This window comes from Hibiscus syriacus, unplaced genomic scaffold, assembly GCF_006381635.1.
Source record: "Hibiscus syriacus cultivar Baekdansim isolate YM2019G1 unplaced genomic scaffold, ASM638163v2 tig00110220_pilon, whole genome shotgun sequence".
Taxonomy (NCBI): Eukaryota; Viridiplantae; Streptophyta; class Magnoliopsida; order Malvales; family Malvaceae; genus Hibiscus; species Hibiscus syriacus.
In genome coordinates, this window is record NW_024062634.1 from 123,520 (window position 1) to 134,640 (window position 11,121).

At 31.9% G+C, this 11,121-nt stretch overlaps 1 protein-coding gene across 2 annotated transcripts; it reads right to left on the reverse strand.

The window, feature by feature from the left end:
* Window positions 1–1,112: 1,112 nt before the first annotated feature.
* On the reverse strand, window positions 1,113–5,066 carry LOC120114119 (palmitoyl-protein thioesterase 1-like). 2 transcript variants are annotated; one of them, XM_039135117.1, is made up of 13 exons: window positions 4,955–5,066; window positions 4,642–4,805; window positions 4,044–4,128; window positions 3,512–3,563; window positions 3,402–3,422; window positions 3,255–3,308; window positions 3,050–3,100; window positions 2,582–2,644; window positions 2,436–2,501; window positions 2,221–2,259; window positions 1,803–1,925; window positions 1,615–1,707; window positions 1,113–1,500 (listed from the first exon to the last, which is right to left on the reverse strand). In XM_039135117.1, the coding sequence occupies exons 2-13, from the start codon at window positions 4,739–4,741 to the stop codon at window positions 1,228–1,230; spliced, it is 1,020 nt and encodes a 339-aa protein (XP_038991048.1). In that variant the 5' UTR covers window positions 4,742–4,805; window positions 4,955–5,066; the 3' UTR covers window positions 1,113–1,227. The 2 variants fall into 2 exon arrangements, with proteins under 2 accessions (XP_038991048.1, XP_038991049.1); XM_039135118.1 differs by having other exon boundaries at window positions 4,642–4,860; window positions 4,955–5,058.
* Window positions 5,067–11,121: the final 6,055 nt, after the last annotated feature.

Below are 11,121 nucleotides of genomic sequence, written 5' to 3' on the forward strand. Positions count from 1 at the left end.
GGGTAGAATGAAGGCCTTTACACATGGATATGAGAAAACCCAGCATCAAATCAACCTAAAAGAGACAAAATGTCATGGGTCAACCCCATACACTTTGGGGGTAGTTATGCTAAACAACATTTTAATATACAATTAAAAAAAATGTTCTACTAGAATTATTAAAAAATATTAATATTTTTAATAAAATATTACTTAAAATATTTTTTTAATCGAAAATATTAATTTCGTTACCTAATTTCCGGTAGAAAAAATGATATCGCCCAATATTGACATTTTGAGTAGAAAAAAATAATGTTTTAGGTAACGCTTTACCGGAAATGTTAAACATTTTATGTAGCGTCCAATATTAATATTTTCGATAGAAAAATAATGTTTTAAGTAGCGCTTTATCGAAAATGTTAAAAAATATTAAAATTTCCAGTAACGTCTTTCTTTAACTGTATATTAAGACTGTCGTGCCTGATACATCCCCTACACTTTGGGAAATAACCTATGCAAAATGTAACATTAATTTTTTTTAAAAATTGAAAGTTGGGTACTAAGACGGATCAAAACTAATAGTTTAGGTAATAAACACGTTAAGTTTTTAACAACGAATACTAAAATGAAATGGAAAACTAAACGTTAGATATGTTTTGAAAAAAATTAAAAATTTAAGTATTAAAATAAACCGGAATTGATAGTTTCGTTACTAAACAAATTAAAATTTTAATAACAAAATATTAAAATAAAATAAAAATTAAACGTTAAATATCTAAAAAAAAAAAAATCCTATTGGAGTCAAACTGTATTCACGGTGTCTGCAAGTATCAGGTAAAGTCCTGCAATTGTTATCGGCTGAAAGAACTTCTAGATGTTCCTTTGCCACTATTTGATACCCATATTGATTTATAGCACTAATATTTTCAAATTTATTTTTTAATCATTAGATTATTAATTCTTTAATATTGTTATAATATTAGTATATTTTTCAATAGTTAGGATTATAAAATAATATTTGTTCATAATATTTCTTAATAATTGACAACGCATATACATCCTGCAGACACAACTCCTCAAATTTAGACTTTTAAAGAGAACAATACTTCTTTTTAACCACTGAAGTTGCTACATGGGTTCATAACATCAAACATATTTCAATTTCGAGAAAAATGTATACAGAGTTACACATCTTGATAGGTAGTTTTTCCCACATGTCATCTTGTTCAGACAAGAAACACTTGGGTTTTAGTACATGGTATGCAGCAAAGGTTGATTCTCATTCAAGCCAATTAGATCCTTGAAAAAGTAGCCAACTCTTGAAATCCATTCATAAGATGAAGCTTCTGTCAATGTGTGCCCTGTTGATACGGCTGTCTGGGCTGCCAAATATGGTACCATGTACTTCTTCATGTCACTTCTCGAGATCTGTAGATGATTACCCGACACGTTTACGAATTTAACTTTTCCAGCTTCATCCAAGGTTTTCAAGCCAATCCAGTCTTCCTTATAGAGCTTGGTCTGCAGAGAAGTAGACACATTGATTCATCAAATAATACCGTCCTAAAGGTTTTAGTTGTAAGCCTAGTCGTCGAAAGACAATCTTAGTTATAAACCGTGACGTAGATTGTTTACCTCTTGTACGGGCAATACGGAACTAAAGGCCCCGTCTGGATAATAACCAAACCAGGCTGTTTCCTTCGGTATCAAAACTGTATCATCCTCAAACTGGTCCAAACATTGAAGAGATTAGCACACAACATTGTTGCAGATTACTCGTACAATGTTTCAGGAAAGAGTAATAGCGGGACACTTCGACTTACCTTTATAAGAACCAGATTCTGCAAACTGGCAAACCGCTCCTTGTAAGTAGAATTTCTCAAACCATCGATTTCATTGTTGAGTTTCGGGAGGAATCTACATCCTTCAAGATAGTCAGTCATGTCCTGGCGAACCAACAAAAAAGGAAAAATATCACTGAAATGGGTAGAGTCGTAGACGTATGAATCTTAATTTAAAGGGTGAATAGGAACAACATAATTGATTTGGCCTAAACGGGAGAACGGAAGGAAAAAGATAAAGAAACAATCATATCAACAAAAGCAGGAAGGAAGGCACCTAATCCTGTACTAATGCAAAGTTCCATGTAAATACTAAAATGCCAAACTGTTAATGATCAAACGTGATAATTGATATTGGTATAACTAAAGATAATGGACCAGAGTTGGGAAATATACTCACAGTTGGAATTTTAACATAACCACTAGGAGCCAAGTGTTCCTGCAATTATTGATGACATGCATTTAAGATGGTGTGAAATTATCTTTTAGATATACAAACAAGACAGAACGAGAACCATACTGAAAACGGATGCGCCGTTTGTGTTTATCAGTTTCTTGCCCTACCAACAAACTTGTAACTGTTTGAAGACCAGAAAGTACAAAAGAATCTTATACCTGGCAATAGTTGCTATAGATTCCAAGCTTGATTATGCTATCCAGAAGTAAGCATATCAGAGCAGACTGCCAAAAGGGCACATCAGACCAGATCGCAAAACCAAATGCATACAATGAATATCTAAAACCGGGTAACAGTTACTCACTCCGCAAAAGGGAATTGACGCCGTACCAGCATGGGGCCCTCCCATTGATATGAAATTCTTGACCTACACAAGTAGACGTAAAAATAAGATTTCAGTTTGAATACAAAAGTATATAACAATACTGCAAGAAGAGAAAAGCACAGGAGAAGTACAAGAAGCAAAAAAGCTGATAAAGAAAACAATAAAGCAACATAGGAAATTGAAAGGAATTTCCAGATATGGAAGCTCAATACCATTATGCAGCCAAAAAATTCACATAGTAATCTCATATCTCATGAATTTGACAATTGACAAAATGAAATTTGTTGCTACAAAATATCTGAACCCATGGGACCTTGTATAATGACTAATGGATCGAATTGGCTGCCTCATATTGAAGACGAATACAGAGTTTCTTAGTAGTATTAATTGGCTAAATAAAATATTAAATGAAATGCAATATCAAAGTTTTTAAGAATAAGCTCTTACAGGGGGCCCTCCATCACAAAATTCAATAACCCCTTGACCAATCAAATTACCCTGTGCAAAAGAAAAGTATTATAAGAAACGTTAATGCTAAAAAACATAAAAGAGAAAAGTTTGCAAGAATGTCAGCATAAATTTGTGGGAATGTGCACACATATAACAGGTATAAATTACAGAAATAAGTAAAACTTAAACTTGTATTAATCACCTGAGACAGTCCAACTATATTGTAACCCTTGCTAAGTTCACTCATTTTTTTCACCTGTAAGTTGGAATGAAGATCCATTCAGAAACAAAATTTGAACTTCAACCATAATACAACAAAGTAATAAACGCTGCCAAATGGTTTTACTACCTTCTCACAAACAATTGATGTCTGCAAGAAAAGTAACAAAGGTCAGAGTTATATAACTATTATAAGGATTACAAGTGATGAGAAATCTCAAACTCAATTCGAAATGTCACCTGTTCAGAGAGAGGCATTGTCCATGAATCCCAAGATCCATCTCCGATTTCACTAGAGCCAAGGAAAGGATGTCAGGTTAGTAGGATAAGAAAAAAGAAATTTGGTCCAGGGAATAGCACAACCAGAAGAACAAATTTACAAGCTCAAATGAAGACAGATATGTATAAAGAAGAGTGCTACACTCATACTGCAAAGTGCTCGCGTGGATTACTAAAGTAACTGCATGAGTTTGCTAGCATAAGCAAAAATGGTAATAAAGTCTGAGAATAAGCTCAAGTAAATTTTATTTTTTGTTCTTATTGCTTACCCGAATACCCCCTAAGTTTATTAGAAATTATACGATAAAGTTCGTTGAGGTCAGGAAAAAGATCTACAGTGAAAGTAGCTAAAGCAAGCCTTTATGACCAAAGTTTGCATAGACACAAAAAACATAATTCTGATTTGGTAAGGTTACCAAAAGAATAACTTTTATACTTTCAGGCTTCAGCCATAGAAAATTAAAAATGAATAATAAAAGAATATTGATCATACACGCAGTAGCCTTGAGAATTAGACCACTTGCTTAAAACCTCAGTGAATTCGGAGATTCCTCGATGAGTGCATTTATCACCAATGCCTGCCATTAAATGTGTTAGTACTAAGTAACGTAGTTTGTCTCCAAACTACCTCGAAAAGTAAAACTCTTGCTGTTATAAAGAAGATAAATAGTTGAGGTTCTACATAAGAAGATAAATGTTATAAAGGAACATTTTAGAACACATTTTACATAAAATTTGTTCAAGAAGCAAGTACATACTAATACTCATAGAGAGTAGTTTGTCATAGTTTTTTATGAATATCAAAATGGACACTTAAGATAAGATTTTAGCTCACAATTAAAACTTGCTGGTCTATTTTCTTTTCCATAATGTTCGACCATTTGGTTTCTGTTTTCCTAGGCAATTATTCAGCATGCGATTCTCAAAGAAAACGGTCGTGCAAATTAATCTAAATAGAATAAGAAATAACTTCAGTTATTCTTCAACGTAAAAAAAGTTGGTCTTGAAAACAGATAACAGCAAGCAGGTAAATAATCCTTCCATTAAAATTTAAAACAATTCCAGAGCAAGATCGGAAATAAGAGAATTACCGTGCAATACGATGAAGGGAACGGCGTGTGTGGCTGGGATAAGAACCAGTGTGATAATGAAGAAGAAGACGAAAGTAGTTGACTGCAAACCAGATGCCATTGCTGGTAAAATATAGAAATAAAGTGGCTCACTAGTTTGCAAGAATCCAAAAAGGAGCTGGTTCCTGGGATTTCGCAAGAAAACTTAGAATTCTTGGGGGTTTGAGATCGACAACAAATCTAAGAAGAAGAAAAAGGATAAAAACAAAAACTTTTATAAAAAGTTAAAAGAAAACTAATTTGACAGGCAAAAGACGAGGATCCAATTGCCTACCGTATGTACACCAAATACAGCTAAAATAGTTCCATGTGAGATTAGCTAAATGAATGGTGAAGAAGATCCATGCTAGCCTCGATTGCTTTTCTGAATTCCGTATCTTAACGCTCCGCTATATCTGTGGCCGGTCGTACCCGCTCTCACCAACGAACTCGACGAGGCAAGCCCTAAGTTCAATCCAAACCATTAAGCCCAATGAATCCATCAAAATCCAATTTTTAACCCATTCCCTTCTGTCGTGTCAACAAGTTTCAATTTATTTATTTTAAATCACTAGAGGCTTCGATCAGAGCACCTTCCAATTCATTCAGTTCTAACAAACAACGCCACCTTTCTCCGACTGTTCCCAAATATTGCGTGGGTATTCATCATGAAGTAAGTTAGAGTGGGTACAGAAATAAATTATATTTAACCGATATGATAATTGGTGGATATATCCATTTTAATTAATTGTATATAGTAAAATTAAAGTTTTTTTTTTTCCACCATAATAATCTTGTTGTGTATTTTTTTTATAGAAACAACTAATTTTATTTAAAATAGAAAAAATCACAAATTATAATAAAAAATTATAATCATAATCGTAAATTAAGTACATAAGTAGGAAAATTTCTTATAATCATTGAAATAAAACTAGCAACTTAAAATCACTTAAAGACCATACAAAAAAAAAGATTAAATCTAACTAAGAAACTCGAATAAAGATAGCTACAGATAAATCTGATAGCATCGGCAAACGAATCACAAAAGGGGATCAAACTATTGAAAGACCACCGACAAACTAAAAATCAGACTCGAGCGAAGTGAAAATCTATCCACAAACGCAAATCGAGTATCCAAATCCAATCCGAGTGTCCAAAGCAAGGAAAATCAACAAGATATCAGATAAGCATCATCTTGATCAATCGTGGTGATGTCAAATCAACCCTTAAAAAAATAAATAAAAAAAAGACCAAATGACCGAAAACATATCAAAAGACATAAGAAAACGAGCTAAAAAGGCAGATGAAAATAAAAAACAAAATAAAATAAAAATACAATATAAAAAACAAAGGAAAATTTTAAAGCGTACGTCGCACACTGTAACAGATAATTAAAACGATACACCAAAACACACTACTATTTAAATTGTTTTTGTTAAATAAATATTAAAAGGGTAAATTATATATTTTGTAGCTAAATTTTCACTTTTATTTTGTTTCAGCATCTAAACTTTATTTTTTTTAAATCATTAACGACAATGCTATGGTATGACATGTCAATTGTTTTTTATTTCTAATTACCATATCATCCTTTTCTTTATTTGCCAGTTCTTTTAGTTTATTTTTATTCAATCAATTAGGTGGTGACACGTGGCACCTCCTATGAGGATATAAAAAGATAGAAATCAATTTTATTCTTTGTATGAATTGAATTTAGGACTCTTACATGATAAACAACTCACTCAACCATTAAGCTAAGCTTGTCATTTGGGTAAATTTTACCATATTTTGTATTTAACATATATAAATGTATCACCACAAAGTCAATATTTTCTATAATTATAATATTCAAATATGAGACACTTTAAATTAATAATCGAAAGCTTAGCAACTCAACTATAGTATGATTTTTTTCTATTATATTGAACTTAATACTTGATTATGTCATTATATACTTTTTAGAATATTCTAATATAAATTTTATAAATATTATATTAATAATTATTTAATTATTTTTTATTTTCAAATAAAGTGAAAATTTATTCTTTAATTTAACAACGATATAAGTAAGTATTAAGTTTAATATAATAAAAATAGATTCGCATTATAGTTGAATGATTAAGCTTTCGGTTATTAATTTAGAGTATCACATATTCAAATTTTATAATCATTGAAAAATATTTTTCAAAAAAATAATCATTAAAAATATTAATTTTATAGTGATATTATTATATAAGTTAAATACAAAATATGGTGAAATTAGCTTACATAACTAGTTTAACTCAATGGTTGAGTGTCTTACATCTCTTGAAAGAGGTCTGTTCAATTCATGCTAATAATTTCTTTTATTTTATTCTCGTACTTGGTGACACATGTCATAATTTAATTAATTAAAAAAATTAATTAAAAATATTGATGGATAAATAGAAAGGTGATGTGGAAATTAAAAAAATAAAAAGTTGACTTGTCATGCCACATCAACATTATTGTTAATGTTTTGAAAAAAAATTAAAGTTTAGACACTTAAATGAAATAAAAATGACAGTGTAAGTACTAAACGTATAATTTACCCTTTCAACATTTAGATAATTTAATTAATGGTCTATTTTAATATATTACTTTAGTGGTATGTTGTAATGTGCGATGTACACTACAAACTCATCCTATTTTAATCGTTCATTTCGATCTTAAGCTGCGATTACTCTAATCTCTTAACTATTTTTTTATTAAGCTAAAAGTGAAGACGTACAACTATTATTAGTGGCAACATCGCCGATATCAAAAGGAAAAAATAGGTTTATAATAGTGGAAGCCATAAATCGTTCTATTTTGGTTATTATTAAATATTTCTAATTAAAAAATAGATAAACTACGTCAAATATCATCAACTTGTAAGCGTTGACTCATTTATACCACCATTGTTTTAATTTTGCCAGTTTTTGCACTAACGCTTACTTTTAAGTGCAATTATACCACTTCACCGTTAATAATTTAATGTCATGATGACATGATACCTCTGCACCGTGATATTGCTGACGTGAATGCCTAAAAAAAGTCTAAAACAATATTGTTTTGTTGACATAAATAATATTAATTTTATAAAAAAAATTCCTAAAATTCCTAACCCAAAATTCCCAAAAAGAAACCCTAAATTCTCAAAAATCCAAAAAAAAGAAACCCTAAATCATAATACCTAAATTTACCAGCCATCGACGTTGATAGCACGTCGTTGCCACCGTATTGAAGTCTCCTTCTCTAGTCATGCACGCTATTCACCATTCGCCCGTCGATTGGTCATCGTTCATGGTTCAATTAGACCATTTTATATTTGGTGTTTTGATGATCGATTAGCACATTGTTCTTCGATTTCCAGCGACAGGAGAGTGGGGTAATTGGTGGTAAGGGTTTACCCGCGAAAGTGGTGTGCGGTGATCGTTGATTCGACGACGATAATGGGTGAAATTAGAGATTTAGGGTTTTGGGGGATTTGGGAAATTTAAAAATTGTAGGTGTTTTATGAAAAAAAATATTATTTTAAAAATATATTTTTATATTATATTTGTAAGAATATAATTAAATTCTTAAGATAGTTGAGTGGCTAATCTTCATCCTTTATTTTCAAATGTCTTAAGTTCAAATCCCACTAAACTTAAATTTTAACAAAATCTTTTCAAGCAAAATGTCATCGTTTTGGCTTTTTTTTAGACATCAAAACAGTCGCGCCAAAATAATGTCGTTTTGGTGAGACATCCACATCAGCAACGTCACAGTGCGGAGCTGCCATGTCATCGTATCGTTAAATCATTAACGACGGAGTGGTATAATTGAACTTACAAGTAAACATTAGTGGGGTTGTAAATGAGATGAGACAAATCGCAAGTTACTCGAGATTGACTCGGTCAAAACTCGATAAATACTTGACCCAAATGGACTCTACTCAAGCTTGAGCTCTACTCGAATTCTTAACGAGTTGAAACGAACTACTTGATACTCGACTCGAAAAACTCGCGAATAACTCGAAAATATAATATATTAAGATTTTATTTTTTTAAAAATAAATTATTAATAATATTAACATGTATTTGTTGATTTTATTTAAATACAAAATAAGGTTTTCATGCATTTAAGGTTCATGTTCGAGTTTGAGTTTGAAGCATCAATCAAGTTAAGTTTAAGATTTTTTTTCATTTTGAGCTTTTTTAAGCTTAAATTCATGGTTTCGAGTTCGAGCCGGGCTTGAAAATTCTAGGCTCGCTAGTTTTCGAATCGAGTCGAGCTCCATTTTAGAGTTTTCGAGTTGAGTCGAGCTCAACAATACTCAACCTCGACTCGGCTCGTTTACACCCCTAAATGTTGTGCTAAAATTAGCAAAATTGAAACATCGGTGGTATAAACGAGTCAACGTTTTAAGATTGATGGTATTTAAAGTAGTTTACCCTTAAAAAATTAATGTTAGAAAAACATTTTTAATACAGGGTTTATTACAGTGAAAGCTTCAAATCTTTCATTCCAATCTTAAGCTACCATTATCCCAATGTTTTTAACTAACTTTTTTTTTATTAAGTTAAAGGTGATTATAAAGTAATATTATTCTATATACTTTCAATTATTTGACAATAAATATTTAATCACTCTTGTAGTCGTTGATGTTCGAATCCGTGACCTCTAAGAATAATAACGATTCTTTTACCTACTAGGATAAATATGATTTGTGCTCTTAAGTCTTAATTAATTAAATATATTAGATTGGATAAATAAAGTAAATTAGATTAGATATATCGTACTAAGTATTAGGTAATTATACAAAAAAAGGGGAATATGGATGTAAAACTAAAAGGTCATGATCTTCGTCACTTAGTTCCCATCATCCTTTAACCATTATTGTTCATACTTCATACTAAAACCATGCTAAAGAGCGTAAACACAACCGAAGCTCTCTTCGAGTTGGATTCATCCACCCTAACCTGAAGAAAGATGGGATTGGGATTGAAAATTTTCTTAAAGGAAAGGTTATTCTCATCACCGGTGCAACCGTATTCCTCGCAAAAGGTACATAATTAATCATATTTCTTTCTTTAATATAATCTAAAAGACTTGTTTGTGTTATAACATTCGAGTGCAGTTCTTATTGAGAAAATCCTGAGATCAGTACCGGATGTGAGTAAGATTTATCTCATCATCAGAGGAAAAGATATGGAAGATGCACGACAAAGGTTGAAGTATGTTCTTTATTCAACAATAGCTTTATAGAGTTTTTCCATTTTGAGAATCATTCATTTCTGGGTTTTTCTCAATTAGATTGTGGATATAGAGCTCTTCCATTGCCTAAAGCAAAAACACGGGGAACACTACGAAGCATTCATGTGGAGTAAATTGGTTACTGTGATTGGAGATGTTGCCCATCCTACTCTTGGGATACCAGAAGATTTAGCTGTTGAAATTGCCAAACATGTCCAAATCATTGTCAAAGTCGCAGCTGATACAGCATTCGACCAAAGGTTAAAACCCGGAGATCATAACACGAAAATGGCAGATAGGATATAAATTTTGATTATGACAAAGTAAAATGATTTTGCGATACGATGTTGCTCTTCAAGTAAATGCAATGGGACCTTGCAATCTATTGAATTTTGCCATCAAGTGCAAAATATTGAGCTCTTCGTGCATACATCATCAAGTATGAAGAAAATATATATAATTTGTTACGTTTTCGACATCTAAAGTAGAAACGTTGTTTGTTACGGGATATTCGCAGGCTCTGCTAAAAGATATTCAAGAGAAGGAAGATTTATGGAGGAAAAGGGATGTTTTAGTCCGAAAGATAGCATGGGAGACAGTCTGTGTTCTGTCTGAAACAACCGTGCTGGAGAATGAAATGAAGTTGGCGTCGGATTACAAGAAACTTCTCAAACCCAACGATGTCTTGCTTATTGTAAAATAACAGGGCAAAGGAATATGGGTGGCAGAATACCTATGGGTTTACAAAGGCTCTGGAGAGATGTTGATTGACAGTATGAGAGCCAAAATATCAGTGCCCTAATAGTAAGACCCAGTGGCATCTTAAGCACTTACAAGAAGCCTTTTCCTGGTTGGATCGAAGGAATCAAGTACCTGTAATCTAATTAAGACTTACTGTACATTCATTATTACTGTGTGTTTATATTAACTATCTTTTACTGTTCTTTTCAGGCTGCTCGATCCTGTAATTGTATACTATGGTAAAGGGAAGCTAACTGGTTTTCCTCTAAACCCCAATTGTTCCTTTGACATTGTAAGTAAATTCTTTTTTTTTTCTCCCATTCTTCTTCTTCTTCTTCTTCCTTATTCTTTTGTTAATGGAAGAGTTTGTTGAAGTAGATTCCCGCAGACATAGTTGTGAATACAATGTTGGGAATAATGGCAAAGCATGTTTCAATGTCCAAGACAGCAGACCTGAGTTTCTACCACCTTTGTTCTTCTTCT

Excerpts from the sequence above, each read along its gene's own strand:
- LOC120114119 (XM_039135117.1), bottom strand. The coding sequence starts at position 4,741 with ATGGCATCTGGTTTGCAGTCAACTACTTTCGTCTTCTTCTTCATTATC. Across the intron at positions 3,564-4,043 it reads AATTCTCAAGGCTACTGCGT|TGAAATCGGAGATGGATCTT; the intron begins GTATGATCAATA and ends CCTTGGCTCTAG. Across the intron at positions 1,501-1,614 it reads CCGTATTGCCCGTACAAGAG|ACCAAGCTCTATAAGGAAGA; the intron begins GTAAACAATCTA and ends ACTTCTCTGCAG.